General features: G+C 41.0%; 1 protein-coding gene across 1 annotated transcript in view; it reads right to left on the reverse strand.

Annotated features, from left to right (window-relative positions):
- Positions 1 to 17,015, reverse strand: part of MRPS27 (mitochondrial ribosomal protein S27) — a 167,150-nt gene that overhangs the window by 48,559 nt on the left and 101,576 nt on the right. The window contains exons 6-9 of the mRNA XM_077462496.1: positions 14,863 to 14,941; positions 11,243 to 11,358; positions 9,352 to 9,454; positions 2,957 to 3,099 (exon numbers count right to left, since the gene is read on the reverse strand). Coding sequence (XP_077318622.1) covers positions 2,957 to 3,099; positions 9,352 to 9,454; positions 11,243 to 11,358; positions 14,863 to 14,941 — 441 coding nt within the window. The remainder of the gene's footprint in view (positions 1 to 2,956; positions 3,100 to 9,351; positions 9,455 to 11,242; positions 11,359 to 14,862; positions 14,942 to 17,015) is intronic.

Raw genomic sequence — 17,015 nt, forward strand, 5'->3', positions numbered from 1 at the left:
AAGGGAGTTGACTTATGCAAATATAGGGATTGCAGCTATAGCCAGTCCTTAACCAGGAATAGGGAAGCCCACCAATTAGAGCCACACCGTGCCAACCAATGAGACAGAAGCCTGTAATGATATACACAGACTAGATGGGAGGGAAACACACTCTATGGCAGAGCAGTCACGTGAATTGAACCTCTATGGCAGTGATGGCGAACCTTGGCACCCCAGATGTTTTGGAACTACATTTCCCATGATGCTCCCCTACACTGCAGAGTGCATGAGCATCATGGGAAATGTAGTTCCAAAACATCTGGAGTGCCAAGGTTCACCTTCACTGCTCTATGGGAATGATAAATATGGGAAATCTCCCTTGTACTAGTATCTAAATATGTTTGTAAATGAATGTTTTAAGGAATATATTCTGTATTCCTTCATGTAATCCATGATTTTTACCATTTCCCTGTACAAATAGATAGCTTGATTTGTATTAGTCTAGGCCTACTTTACTATATGCCAATACATTTTTGTTATTGTGTGCTTTCACTCATGGTCAAAGAGCTCTCATTTAACCAGATCATATCTGAGAGATATTAAATCTCAAATATAGTAAATGGGTAACAAGCTAGTACTTGTTATTACTTGTAACTAACATAACATCCAAAATAAAGCAAAGTAAGTACCTTACATGACTGTGCCACTTTAGTTTCCTCTACACCACATGTGTCAAACACAAGGCCAGCAGGCTGATTTTGGCCCACCAGGACATTTCATGTGGCCCTCACACCTCTCCTGCAGCTGCGGTACACTTCTCATCTCCACCCAAACCTTGCTTCAGCAGTCAGCAGCAGAAAGGAGGACAGAACTCGCCAGATCCTGTGCCTCTCTGTGCATGCACAGCACCTCTAGTCTCCACCTCCCCTGGTCTCAGCATTCAGCAGACTCTGCAAGCTGAGTCCAGACCTTATCTGGTTCTCCTCCTGACTCTGCACTTTCTGTTTCTCAGCTTCACCCCCAGCTTCTTCCCAGCAGCAGCACAAGGTAAGCACTGTGATGGGGGTGCTCTGGACATCTAGTCATACAGATACAACCAGCCCTTTGAGGACAACCATAATGCTGATGGAGCCCATGATGAAATTGAGTTCGACACCCCTGCTCTACACTGTAGTGCTGGAAAGGGAATGTCATTACTCTAAGCCAGTCTTGCTCTACTGGTTTGCAAAATGCTGTCTAAATTTAAGCCTAGTGCACACAATCAGAAAATACTGTTTTTAAAGCGATCGTGTGATATCTGATCGTTCGTACACAGTTTTGAAAAGCCGATCATGATAGTTCATCCAAAATTATCCAAAGGTAGAAACGCAAAAATTTTCCTTGTATGATACCAAATCCCATGATTTTTGTTTAACCGCTTTCTGACGCCGATATACGTCAGCAGAAGGGCTCGTACAGGCAGAATCACGTACATGTACATTACCCTTTAAGAGGCAGGCAGCGAACGTGCTCGCTCCACCGGCAAGTACCACGAGTCGGGTTGCGGGTCCCTCGGACTACGATCGCCGCAGGGGTACCCAAGATCGCCTCACGGGGAGGAAGAACGGGGGGATGCTAATGTAAACAAGCATCTCCCCGTTCTGCCTAGTGACAGTGTCACTGATCTCTGCTCCCTGTGATCGGAGCAGAGATCAGTGACGTGTCCCACATAGCCAGGCCCCCCACAGTTAGAAACACGCCTCAGGACACACTTAAACCCTACACTGCCACATAGTGGTTAACCCCTTCACTGCCAGTGTCATTTACACAGGAATCAGTGCATTTGTATAGCACTGATTGCTGTATAAATGACAATGGTCCCAAAAATGTGTCAAAATGTCTGATGTATACGCCATAATGTAGCAGTCACCATAAAAATCGATGATCGCCGCCATTTAAAAAAATAAATAAAAAGAAATTATTAATAAAAATGGCATACAACTATCCCCTATTTTGTAAACGCTATAACTTTTGCGCAAAATCAATAATTGCTTATTTTGATTTTTTTCACCAAAAATATGTAGAAAAAGAATACATATCGGCCTAAACTGAGGAAAAAACAAGTTTTTTAAAATATATTTTTGGGGGATATTATAGAAAAAAGTAAGGCTTTTTTTTCAAAATTGACGCTCTTTTTTGTTTATAGTGCAAAAAATAAAAACCGTGGAGGTGATCAAATACCAACAAAAGAAAGCTCTTTTCGTGGGAAAAAAAGGACATCAATTTTGTTTGGGAGCCACGTGACATGACCATGCAATTGTCAGTTAAAGCCACGCAGTGCCGAATCGCAAAAAGTGCTCTGGTCAGGAAGGGGGTAAATTCTTCCGGGGATTCACTTACGAATTTTTATTCTGTCGAGCGAGAATTGTCGTAACTTTAATAACCTCTTCATTTTTGATATGTAGAGCATGTAAAAAACAAAACAAAAAAAAAACATAAAATGGACAACTATTCATCCGATAATCTCATTGCGTGTACCAGGCTTAAGACACAAAATGGGAAAGCAGACTGGGGTGGGTCTTAAACTAGACTATAATGTCTAAAATTGAAAAGAAAGGTTATGTTCCTGACCAAGCTGTACTGTCTGGTAGGGATGCCTGATCAGGCAAACCCTGAACAGAATTAAAAATCTTTTGGCTGAAATAAATGTTTACATCTGTATATTTTAACTACGTATTTAGCATTTTTTTTTTTTTACAGAGTAGAGCTCTAACGTGTTTAACTTAATAAACCAGAACTGTCATTACTGGCCAGTCCCCCCCCCCCCCCCCCTTTGACTTGTCTGGGCCTTAGGGTGAGGTTCTAAAGTTTTTTTTCATTATTATTATTTTAACAGCGGGTGGTGCATTTTAGCTCCAGGGCATGACTTTTATTACTTTTTTCATTGTTTAATAAAAGGAGATATCAATGTCTAGTATGGAAAAGAATTCACACTTACTGCATCTTTTGTTATCTTGATTTCTCCCGGCATCTGGGAAACCTTCTCCATAACATTCAGAGCTCTTTGGAAATAACCCGGTTTCCACATTAGTGGCATTTGTGTATAAACAGCACGAAGGCCCTGGGATAGCTCAACTTTTCCTGAATATAAAAAAAAACAAATACAATAAACTGCAAAGAAAAAAATGTAACAAATGATTGAAGAAAAAAAATGTTTTTAGGCAATCTAGACGATTTGTTTATATTTCTTAGATATTCCCTGCAGAAAAAAATCCTTACACGGTCGGATTTCGAACGAATTTTCTTTTCAAAAACAGAAAATTTGTTTTTTTTGTGATCCAATGGTGCCACCATTGATTTTCGAAATTCGGCCGACCAAGCCTTCAATTTCACCTCATGTTGCTACAGAAAATAATTTTCTTGGGCGGGAATCTTCTTTTCTCTCCGTAAATTTTCTTTTATTACATTTCTCGCACGATTCTCCCATCATTGATTAGAAAATCGTTTGTTTTTCTAAAAATTTCCAACATGTCCGATTCCTCAAATTTTATTTCCGCACGAAAATCGGCTGTTGCTGCAGCCCACTAATGGTGCGAAATTCATACGAAAATTCTTAGATACGATTTTCGAAAGAAAATTCTTTCGAAATTCAAACCGTGTATGGCCGGCATTAGTTGGCATTTCCAGTTCACATCTCCAAAAAAAACATCTTGGTTCAGCTCTGCTTTGGACAATGACATCTACGCTGGCTGTTCCATTTACTCGTATGCACTGGCCAACAGTTGGACCATGACACCAATCCTCACTCTAAAGCCAAGTGTAAACCTGTACCACAGATGGCGATTGCTGAGCCCTAAGCTATGCCAAGGACACATTTCTAGGTATACTTTATATTGAAAAAAACTAAAAAACTGTTGCTGCCCATATTTAATACATGGCATTTAGTGTAGAAGTGGTGAACTGTCCATCACCAAGAACGTAAAATTTAAGAAGACAAATGTCTTCCAGTAGCAGCATATTAGATTCCAGATGTGTTGTAATCAGTGAGGATCTGTGTTTGTTCTGTACCAAGCCCTTCCGTGTAAACCTTACTTGAAAAGTTAAAAATTAATTGGCACAGTCTCCATCTTTGTTTAGCTTGTTTACTAGTTTAGAAATACCTGCAAGGCAATAACAAGCACAGTTCATAAAATAAAAGCTGACATCCAGTTTGAGCCCCTTTCATTGTAGTATAAAATACAAATTTCTTTCAGTTCTGATCAGACTACACATTAATTATATTCGTCATTGCTACTTACTAAATGTTTTATTCCTTTATTCATGTACAGGGTTTTTAAAACAGCCTTTAGTGTCAAATATTTTAGTTTTCCTCTTTGACAAATTAGTTACCATGCACTGCCCTGGTAGTACCCTAAATACACTATTGAAATACATAATTTGCACTGCGCTACCTGTCAAAGGATTTGTAATACTGTTCATGCAGTTTTGTGATTTGCACTAGTTATTCTATGTCAGCTTTACAGCTGCTGTGTCACCAGCATTGTGAGAATGCTATTTTTTTTGTCCAATATAAAGGATGAAAAGCAGACAGGTGACACGGGAAACACTAAAGCTGAACCACAAAGTAGGGGTGTCACCTACCAGTGTAGAATGGAGACTCCTAAGGTGCCATGTGAATTCTAAGACTAAACTACATCACAATTTTTCCACAGGTAATGTAGCTCACATATATTTAAAGTGGATGTAAACCCGAGTCATGAAATTTGAGCTGGGCACATATATATGCAGTGTTTTCTTATCTCTCTTCAAGGCACTATGTCCTGTGGCTCTCTCCTGCACCGTTCTTCTGTTATCAACCAGATAACTTCTGACAAGTTCTCTGTCACATGATAAAAGCAGCCGGTGTTTTGCATAGGGGAGGATGCTATAGATTAGCAGAGCCCTGAACTATTCAGCAAACAGAGCAGAATGTCTCTACCTATGAGCAGAGGGGGTGCAAACAGAGCTGAAAGTCTCTACCTATGAGGAGAGGGGTTGTATGCCTTTCCTCCAATCAGCTGTCTTGGCTGTATTCCCAGGCTTCACTGCAGTGTTGAACAGGAAGAGAAAATCTCCTAACACTATCTTAACTTTCTAAAGAATTTATAAAGCTGAAGACAGCAGATATGCATGTAAAACTTATGTAGGGAGATTTGTTTAATCTGTGTATCATCTGAGGCTGTTCACTTGGGTATATGTGAGGGTTTACATCCAATGTAAGTTAAAGTAATACTAAACACACACTGTTTAATTTACAATATCTCTTCTCTTTCTGTATGTGGATGACGACACTGTATTTATTTTAATTAAAAAAAAAATCTTAGTACCTTTTTCATAATCAATATACAGCTCACACATGACCCAGATCTATCCCAGCCTGTCTGCAGGGACAAATAAGCAGGAGGAGCTTCTAGTCCTCTGCTGCTGGTTACATGTTCAAAATAAAAATAATTAAAAAACAGCATTTGGAATACAGAGTAAAATTAAATCATGTAATGTAATCATTGTCATATAAACACACATTTATTATTTTTTGTCAATACCATTGTGTGCATGCATATCTGGCAGTCACTGGTTGCCCCATGCCCTTCCAGCCTGTGTCTTAGAATAACAGGGAGGTGAAGCCTCCATCAATCAAGATGTAACCCCATCCTATTGTGCTAGTGGGCATGGAGAAAGCGGGAGTGGGCTGTCATTTACCACTGTGTATACGCCCACATGTCTGACTCTATAGTCACATGGGCTGCATAGATGTGATAGGGAGGAAATGCTCAGGGTAGAAATACACTGAAAACTAAGCATGTGCATTAGCTGCCAACACTGCTCTGCAAAATTCCCAACTGCGGTGGGGACAAGGACAGGAGGGGGAGATAGAGAACAGCAGGATCAACCAGTATTTTTTGCAGAATACAGATAAGGAATCCTATAGTGACTGAGTCAGTATGAATAGCATGCAACACACCATTTATTGATCATTTTAATGATGTGGGTTTAATGACACTAACTCTGTATTTCAAATTCTTCAGGATCTCCCAACACAGAGTTGACATTCTCACTGGCATATTCAGAAACATGTAAAAAACAGCATTCTTATCTTGATGAAGTGATTATTATTAATCCCAAATCCAGCAAGAACAGTCCCTATTCTGAAAACCTAGGTTGACATAGGATTTTTACATACTTGTAAACACACCGCATTAACTAAAATTGGCTATGGATCAGCAGCTCACAGCTCCAGCACTTGAAGCGGAGTACTGTATTTAAAATAATGTATTTTAAAAGAAAAGCCTGCTCCGGTAAAAAAGCAGCAAAATTTGTTTCCTGGCCTATTTTCCAAGCTTTAGACACTTTTAATTAAAATGTTATATATTTGAGCCGCATTTGGCTTTTTTTGCAGACAAACAAAATCCTGCATAATTATATGCTGCCAAGTGTGTGCAGAAACATGAACTTTCAGCATTGGCTTTAATACAAAATAAATACACATCTTGCAGGGGATAATCTTATCTTCAGAAGAAGCAGCTGCTGCAGTATTCATTATGAGGCGGTCTGAGTACAGCTCTCCAGAGCAATTATCACCTTCATTTGTCCCACAAAAATATTATTTTTCCCTTCGGCAACAGAATCTCTCTGTCTGGGGAACAGGCTACGGCACGGTGCAATAAGATCCGTCGGAAAACAGACGGGATGGCTGCATCTTCCTAGTTCCAAAATGGCATCCCAGACACGGAGGGTAAAAGATCAGTTGCAGAGTTCACAGACGCTGCTCATCTGGTATACTATATTTAGCCGTATGTGGCAGACTAGGCCCCGGGGCCTCTACTGGACAAGTCTGTTCAATTAGATTTTCCAAGATAGCAGGAAGCAAGACCTGACAGTATAGGCTACAGGGTTCAGACACTGTCAATGTAATATGATGTGAATGCATCAGATGCCAAAGCTCTTTGTTTTCCCTACGTAGGGACCTGGCTGTGACACAGCAGAAGCTGAATGAAAAGTCCCGTCAATACCCCGGCTCTCTACTGACTAAATTACTCTAGGTTTAGATTTGCTGTTGTACCCACTAAGCTGGGCTATTATTTCCCTGTGGTCTTCAAAGCAACAGGCCATTCCCAAAGGGAGATGTGATTCTTGCTGTAGTCCAGAGCAGACATGCCAGAACTCTCACTGTCTCATGTACATAAAAATGATTTCAATAACATAAAACACCATCAACAAAGGATAGTAACCCATAGTGATCCGTTCAATTGTGAGTGGTTGGACAGTAGTGTACTAAAGTCTATTAAAGTGATTGTTATTTTCATAGAAAAAACAAGACTTTACAAACGTTATACTTACCTGCTCTGTGTTGTGGATTTGCACAGAGCAGCCCGAATCCTCTTCTTCTCAGTTCTCTCTTCTGTGCTCCTGGCCCCTCCCTCCTGTCGAGTGCCCCCACAGCAAGCACCTTGCTATGGGGGCACCTGAGCCAAGTCACAGCTCCCTGTGTCCACGGTGCTGCCACCTGGTCCCGCCCTCTCTCTCTCCTGATTGGCTAACTGACTTTGATTGACAAGCGTGGCAGCCAATGGCACTGCTGCTGTGTCTCAGCCAATCAGGAGGGAGAGTCTCGGATGGCCGAGACACTTCTGGACATTGCTGGACAGAGGCGGGATACAAGCATCAGGGGGGCCACTGCACACAGAAGGCTTTGTATCTTATTGCATAGAATGCATTAAGATAAAAAAAAAAACTTCTGACATTACAACCCCTTTAATTATTGCTATTCGTACTTGACAATGATTTTACACTGCTTTACTTAAAGAGGAAGTAAACTCTCCCACTCTGATGCTTCTCTTCATTTATAATTATCAGACTATAGACACTGTAATCCAGCCCAAATCGCATATTACTTACTGTTTAAAGAAACTTTAAAAAACTTGTATACAAGGGGTTAGGCAGCGCCATCTTAAGTATTATTTTCTGAGTCCACAGTGGAGTGTATTTCCACCCTTACATTGAGCACTTCCTGTACCGTTAACCAAGCCTCCTTCTCAATCCAACGTTTCTATGGCAACCTTGCTTCCCTGTTCATAGCTGATTTGTTTTATTTCATAGTATTTACTTGTGCCGATGTCTAATGTTTCCCTTTGTCAGTCTTATCAGCTTCAGCTGCTAAGACTGCAGTAATGGCCAGGTTTACATTGTATGTCATGTCACATGGTGTGTAGGAGGGAGCTCTGAATGAGTCTGAAGTCTCCTGGGAGTCCTGATAACAGATAGATAAGACATAGAGAGTGTGCCTTAAATCAGGGGAGATCAGGGGATGCTCAGTGACTTCATTCTAAAGAACAAAAAGGATTACAACAATACTAAGCAAGTAAGGAGATATCTACAAGCAGTGTTCATTTGGGTTTTTATGCTGATTTACATGGGACAAAGTTGTGGGGGAGGGTTTACAACCACTTTAATAAGCCCAAGTGCACTTGAGATGATCTATCAATTTTTGTGCTGGGTAAAAAACTGAAAGAAAGCACCTAATTATTATAAGCAATAATGACATTTTACTTCATTAGGACACCTTATACATTAAATGATGTGTTAGAACTGCATATTGCCTAAAGCTATGAGGGAACCAGTCTGCAGTTATGCAGCCTCATACACAACAACTGTGATGCCCATTTTTTTTTCTGCTTTTCAGCTTCAGGGACAGCATGTTTATTCCTTCCTGAATTTCAGATATTATTGTAACCAGATAATTAAAGCCGTGTTAAACCAAAAAGAAAACATTTATTTTATTGCAGCTCACGAATTTTAGATGTGAGGTTTCTTTCTTCTATTTTCATCTGATGATCTGACCAGTAAGTCTGTTATTTTTCAAAAGAATAAGCTCTCTTTCAGTTACAGAGATGAAACAAACCATTTAACACTGGTAAGGGGTGCTTATAAGGATCAGCTTTTATGTATTTATGGAAAACATTTATCCCAAAAGGAAATAAATTGTTTGCTGTAATTGCTTATGAATTATCAGCTGGAGTTTAGCTTCAATTTGTTACTGTATCAAAATTTAGTAGATCTAACACTCCACTGCCCCCAGACTAACCATGCTGCTGTCCTAATGTGCCCCGGTGCTCATTCATCCAGAGTGGGGGCACTCTAATATAGGAGGTGTGTTACTGGCCAGATCACCAGGAGAAAACCGGAAGGGGGGGGGGGAGCATAATAAAAGAAAACTATAGCAGCCAAGACATCTAATGATCGGTAAGCTGCAATATATTACATTTCATGTTGGTTTTAGGTTTAATAGGACTGTGTTGGGTTTAATACCACTTTACCCATCAGCGATCTGTTATGGCTGATTACTTTATAACATACCAAGCAATGTGTTTCCATAGAGCTGTGAACTGTACCCCACTGTGTTCTCTTGATGCATGCCTGCCAGCAACAGAGAGGCACCCAGGTTCTTTTCTAACACCCACTAAAAACAAAAACAAAGTAAAGTTATTACATTAAACTAAAAATTATAATCAGTTGACATATTAAAATAGAATTTAGTAGTCAAGTAGTACAATCGATATGCAGAAAGAAAAGAAGTAGGTAGGACAAACACAAATACTCTTCACATAACAATGAATATATAATATACTGCGCACCATAAAAGGTAACCTGAAAGGCCTCCTTTGATGTAATGACATCAAATTACAATAAAAAAACAGTGGGGACAGACTATCTTTCACAGGTTATGATATAGAAGCAGTGGACATAAGTGATGGGGGGTCCGGGGCCTACCGTGATGTAAGGTAATGTCTTGTATCCATATATGATCTCAAATCCAAGGAGACCCTCGTAGCGCCCATACATTGGTTTAAGAGGGGCAAATAAATGCAGGGGTATATTTTAATCATCCACTGGGCAATTGACCAAGCGCATAAGTTAATAGGTATTCACCCAATTAAATTCAATAGAATTCGCCCTGCATTTGATAGTCATAGTTACGCTATTCACAATAGAATGAATGCACAACAGATGAAAGCCATCAAATCTCACATGTATAGTATCAGTTAAGAATAGATTTAGCATGCAGGCAGATTTGAAGAAATATCTTCTTTTAACTGCTTTTTTTCTTTTTACCATAAACGGTTGCTGCCTGCGCAACTCCACCCAATGTACAGTGGTAAAATGGTGAGCTTTAAAGCGGTTCTATTGTCCGCTTGGTCATTTTTACCTACAGGTAAACTTATAATAAGGCTTACCTGTAGGTACAATGAATATATCCTAAACCTGTATTGTTTAGGAGATATTCACCTTACATGCAGCCGCTGACATCAGCGGCGCATGCGCAGTGAAGGTCCAGCGTATTGTACCGGAACTTGCCGTAACGGAGTGCTCCCACGCGCATGCATGGGAGTGACGTCATCGTGGCTCCGGCCACTCACAGCGCCGGAGCTGCGAACCCGGAAGAAACGCTGAGGGAAAATGTCAGCAGTGACCGGGCGGCCCTGTGGGAGATTCGTTCTAAGGTAAGTATTTCATAATGAGCTAGCATACTAGCTCATTGTGCCTTTGCCTTACAGGTTTTTGCCTTGTTTTTTGGGCATACAACCGCTTTAATTCTCACACAGCATACATATGCGTCACTGGATGGTCAATGTTTCTGTCTTGAGAAAGCGGTCACTGGGCGCTCTTAGCAGAGACTGAGCTGTCAAAGATGACAGTATGTCCCCGCTCATAATCGGTAGGCAATCATAGTGGTCACATTAGCACAGGTTCCTTCTGCCGCCCCCTATTTGTCTAGTTTTCTCAGCATGAAAGCCTATAAAATTCAAAACCTCATCTCTACAATTATTGATTATACCGCATGCTATGTGCAGTCAAAAATCAGCCTGTTACATTACGGCCAGGTTGCAAATACCATTTATGCAGACTGTGCAGCTACAGAAGGGCCCACTGGGACTTACTGGGCCATTTAGTAGATAGGTGCTAGGACCCCTACTACCATCATACAGACCTCGAGAAGGCCAATTTCTACCTAGCTCTTAGTTGATACACAGTGAATAAGTGTTTTTACTTGGCCAGTAATTGCATGGGGAGAAGTCTTGGACGAGTGCTCTTTTGGGACTCTTTACAACATTGTCTACACATCAGCATAAATTTAAAACATTCTATGAAAAAGGTTTAGGACCGTGACTCTCTTTTACAATGAGGTTAAAACGACATGTCAGAAAAACCAACATTAACAAGCTTATATAGCAAGACATAGATTTACCGTCAACTGTGGGTTTCCAGAGAGATATTTATGTAAGGCATAGAGGGACAGGAGCTGTGTGGACACATTATCGAAGCTCTCTTGCAACATGATTTCAATCACTACAGAGGCAGCATCTGTAGAAAAGAAGACACAGAGACTAGTACACAAACAGGAAAGTAGAATAGTCCTTTTTACAGATTCTTAGCAATCCATGATATATGAGGTCCTAATCAATCGTCAATTCCCATGTGGCATCGCTCACAGTTGCAGCACTAGATGACAGAACCTTTTCCCCAATAAACTGGGGCCTTATACTCAGTATAATTTTCAACAAAGAAATTGCCATATTAAACACATGTATTTGTTGGCTTTTCTGGTGTGTATTTATTTGTCCTGTTTGGGTATAACTCAAGACAAATTGGTAGACATCTAATTTGGCCTTTATGTGTTTATAGGCCTATAGGAAGCAAATTGACAGAAACGCTACTATGAATAAACATTCCACACAAGGTTTATGGTTAAAGCTGTACTACAGGCATTCTTTTGTCCTATAAAGTGGGGCAGTTTCCGCACTGCATGGGTTAACTGCTCAAGTTGTCAAGGGGCAACCAGAAAACTGTATACTGCCCTAAACCTCCGCTCCAGCGGTAAACAGCACTCTCCCATGATCCAGCAGTGGACTGTTCCTGAAGTCTTCACGTCCAGAGCAGGTCTATGGCTGTGATAATATCAGGAACAGTCCACCACACAAGACTGGGGGGGGGGATTGGTATAGGTGGGCAGGAGCCGAAGGGTCCCGTCTTGTGCTGGGAGGATAGGAGGATTAGGCAGATTAGGATAAGTATAATCTCCACTCTCCAATACCCTAGACCAGGGGTCTCCAAACTTTTTAAACAAAGGGCCAGATTACTGTCATTCGGGCTTCAAGTGGGCCAGACTTTGGCCAGTGTGAGTAGAAAATGTCCCAGCATCAGGGGGAGTAAACACTGTCCCATTATTGGTTTTAACAGGAGGAATAGCTTTTCATCAATGGTGTCACTGGGAGGAATGATGCCCCATTATTAGTCTTTGCAGGAGAAACGGTGCCCTATCAATGGTGTCAGTGGGAGGAATAGTGCCCCATCATTGGTCTTGGTAGGGGGAACAGTGCCCCATCAATGGTGTCAGTGGGAGGAATAGTGCCCCATCATTGGTCTTCATAGGAGGAATGGTGCCCCATCATTGGTGTCAGCATGAGGAATATTGCCCCATCATTGCTATTAGTAGGAGCAATAGTGCCCCATCATTGGTGTCAGCAGGTGGGATGGTGCCTCATCATTATTGTCAGTTGGAGGAATAGTGTCCCGAAGGCCGGATAGAAACAAGCAGAGGACCATATCTGGTGCCCAGACCGTAGTTTGGAGACCACTGCCCTAGACAAAAATGAGCAGTTAACCTGTGCAGTGGAAGTACTGCCCCATTGCAGGGGGAAAAAAAATTGCCTGGAGTTAAGCTTTAAATAAGGAAGCCCCTCGCAGAAACCTTCTAGGTATGAGATTTCAATTATTAACCTGGTCCAGAAAACACACAGCGTGAACTGAACACATTTCATGAATCAGCTCCCCATTCAGCAGCTCTGCATTGCAAAGTACTGGTAAATAAATACAATTAAACAGCTCCTGCTGACTGCAATGTCATATATACTCATTCAGCTCATAAGATGTTTGTTTCCAGTATACAGTAGCTGGGATATATTGCATATTGTGTAAATTGCTGTTCAATGCTTACAGGCGGGAAAATCAAGGATTCAGCTGTCTGAGGCCCCTTGCACACAGGGTTATCTAAAAATGGCAGGAGGGGCACACTGCTCCTCGAGTGCCCAAGAGGAACGGGTGCAGCAGCCAGTCTGTCAAAGTCTATGGCAGGCTGCGGTTCAAAGCTGTACCAAGTGGTACCAACATTTAGAGCCCTGTGAGTTCAGGGACAAAGGTCTGTCTGGACCGGTCCTTCCCGGATGCACTGCTTCTTGATGACCTTGTGTGCAATGGGCCCTTCACACAGTCTTCATCAGTTCAGTCACGTATTTTTCAAAGAAAAAAACTGATGAATACTGATATTAATACTTAGAACTATTATTATTTTATATATATATATTTTTCCCCCTTTCCTCTCTTGTTCCTTTAGGGATAGTGGTTTCTCTCTTCTTCCATTTGCCATCCACCATTGTACCTGTATTCATAGGATTAATTGGTACATACAGTGTTTTTTTGTAAGTGAATCATATCATGCATTTTAGATTGTAATTTATGTATATTCTTTTCATTTTCAATATTTCTTTCTTGTTATTGTAGCGAACAATTCTATCCACATGGGAGATTAAAGGTCCTGATGAAGCGGTGTTTTGTCAGCGAAACACATTGACCTATGTTACATCTACTGGAAGGATCTCCATGCATAAAACTCTGTCTCACAAACAAGAAACAAGTGGTAGATTGTAGTGGTCTATAGAATAAGATGTTCCTGACAGATGTTTCTTTTTAAAAAAATTTGAATAAATATATGTCTTTTATCTTTTAAATAACTCTGTTGAACTATATTTGTGTTCATTTGAGCGATATTTAAAAGTCTTACTCATAGAGGTTTTCTTTTTGAACTATTCAATTAAGGATGTAGACCTCCAATGATAATAGGAAAATCTGAGTACCACTCTTAGCCCTTGTACACACGGTCGGACATTCCGACGGAAAATGTCAGATCGGACCATGTTGTCGGATAATCCGACCGTGTGTGGGCTCCATCTGACTTTTTCCGTCGCAATGTCCGACCAACAAGTTTGAGAGCTGGATATAAAATTTTCCGACAACATGATCCGATAGGACTTTATCCAATCGTTTGTAGAGAATTCCGATTGGACAAAGTGCCACGCATACTCAGATCAAATTACGAGACCAAAGCTATTGGCTACTAGGCTGAACGTAGTCCCGTCGTAACGACCGAACGTCATCACATTCCGTATGATTGGATTTTCTGGCAACTTTGTCAGACCGTGTGTATGCAACACCAGTTTCGGACAAAATCCGTCGGAAAAAAATCTGCCGGATTTTGTTGTCGGAATGTCCGACCGTGTATACAAGGGCTTAGATATTTTGTTTCTAGAATTTTTGTTTTGTTGTTGAGTTGTGATAGATGACAAAAGTAAAAATAAATATATTTTTGCCTAAAAATGGACATAAACAGAAAAGACATAACATCCATGGACAGCAGCCATTTACATCCGCTTATGTCCACAAAAACGAAAAAGGACACAGACCTTCATTTTTTTTACCATTCCTGTGGACAAAAAGTGATTCTAACCTAAGCACCATATACATACATTGTGGTTCAGTCCGGATCTCTCTGAAAAACTAACAGATGGATCTAGAATAAACACCTGTGTGAAAAGGCCCTGAAGCTTTATAAACACTGTAAACTATTAAAAAAAAGTAGCCATTTTGCCTAAAACAGGGATTTGTTGGTTCATTCATTTCTATGCATTCTGTAATTTTCATTGTCCATACTTTCTCTCCTTCAAATCATAGTACAACAGATATCGCTTTTCATTCTTTTACTTAATAGTGTAAACTCATATGGTAAATATTAGAGAAAAATATAAGTCATACCTTCAAAGTTTTCTTTCTTTATGAATGCATCAAGTAATAAATTAAATGTGAAATCATTTGGGAATATTCCATATTGAACCTGTGTAAACGACACAAAAGACAGTCTAAAACCAATCAATAGTAATATGGAAGCATGCAAACAAGGGATTGAAACCCAGTACAGTATAGGTGAATGGAAAAATCTGTATAAAGACTTTGGCAGTTGGAAAAATAAAGTAGAACATTCCAATGTCTGCTCATGCTATGGGCATATGACCATTTTTTTAGGCTCTCAGTCACAATTAGAAGGTGCAGACTAGTCACAGGCATATGCCAGTGCCATGCTGCATGGAGAGCAATAGTTCTATGTACACAGGTGGGTTCACCTTAAGCACTGATTTTGGGCTGAGCAGGTAGCAGAAAACCTTCGGTGAAAAGTGCTGTGTTCTGCATTTCAGCCTAGGTTCACATTGGAGCGATTTGACATGCGATTTGAGAGATCAAATTGCATGACAAGTTGCAGCCTATTGGAGGCAATGGCAAACGATTTTGTGGTTCTGCAACGATTTGCAAAAGTCCTGCACTACTTTTGCTGATTTCAGGTACGACTTCAATAGACATCTTTGCATAAAGCCACACAGATGTCTATCATGTAGCACCTGAAATCAAGCTGACCTTGCTTCTTTGAAATTGTTCTACTTCTAGCATGATTTCAAAGTAGCATCAATGTGAGCCAGGGCCCAGAGACAGTGCTCACAGTTAAAAGAGGTGTGTTTCATGCATTACTGATGACATTTAGAGACAGTTCCTACTGCTGTGATGTCTGAGATTGTATGTGATTCGCACTGCACTGCAAACCACATGGGATCTCTGTGTGATGCGATTTCAGGCATAAAGATCGTATGGCTGAATTTGCATTAAACTTGCACAGGACCCTTTCTTTGGTCTGCAGCAGAATCGGATCTGATTCCTTTCCAAGTTTGCTGATTGCACTGCAATATGCAAACTAATTTGGGGGTGTCATTAACTTTTAACTGACATTCCCAGCAGTTTGCATAGGGCAGTGTATACTGCCGCCGGGAGCCATGCGATGTGGGAACCTGTAGTGGATTTGCAGTGTTCCAGCATCGCACTAGCGGGAACCGAGCCCTTAAAGTGGTTGAAAGGCAGACGTTTTTTTTTAACCTTTAAGTGGATGTAAACCCCCACATATACACAGTAAAGGGACTTGCCTCAGATGATACAGAGATAAAACAAATCCCCTACATAGGTTTTACTTGCTTATCTGCAGTCTTCCCCTCTCTACACCCTTTCAAAAGTGCAGATCATATTAAAAATCTTTCCTCATCTGTCAGCAGCACAGAGGAGGGGGTGGAGAGACTGCAGTTACACTGTGTGAGAGCTGATTGGAGAAAAGGAACACCCCCCCCTCCACACAGCAGAACTATTGGTGTTGTGAACAGAGAAGCTCTGTTCTGAGCTCTCCCTCCCAACACAAATATATCTCACGTGTCTGTAAAACTTGTCAGAAGCAACTCATGCTGATAACAGAGGAATGAAGCACCAGAGAGAAACGACACTTAGCGATTTGGAGAGAAAAGATGTAAACAGTGCAGATATGCGTGCTTTGCTCCAATTCAATGACTCAGGTTAATTATCACCTTAAATCAGCCACAGAAACTGTGCAATTAATACGTGTTCGGTTTTAAAGGGATGAGGTGGCAACCCTATTGCAATCACAGCTAGTGAGGGGAGAGTGGGGGGGGGGGTAGGCCCGAGCCATGCTGTGTGTGTCTATGGACATCCACAGCAAGACTCGGAATTGAGCCTGCACGAGTGTTCCCATAGCAAGTGGCTTACTATGGGGGCACTCAGAAGGGAGGAGCCAGAAGTGTCAGTAGGAGACCCAAGAAGATGAGGATCAGGACTGCTCTGTGCAAAACCATTGCACAGAGCAGGGAAGTATGACATGTTTGCTATTTAAAATATTACGTTTATTTTCCCTAATCATCAGGAGATTGACAGGGTGCATCGTGCCTTGACAGCTCCGAGACCAGGTGGCCTTCCTAGGGATGTGATAGTAAAGCCACACTTTTACAGGATCAAGGAAAAAAATTATCACTGAAGCCAGGAATTCTTTTGCCAATTTTCGAGATGGAGAGGAAGTTTTGCTA

The sequence above is a fragment of the Lithobates pipiens genome, unplaced genomic scaffold (assembly GCF_037356315.1).
Source record: "Lithobates pipiens isolate NorthernLeopardFrog02 unplaced genomic scaffold, aLitPip1_a1.2 Scaffold_3, whole genome shotgun sequence".
NCBI classification, from domain to species: Eukaryota; Metazoa; Chordata; class Amphibia; order Anura; family Ranidae; genus Lithobates; species Lithobates pipiens.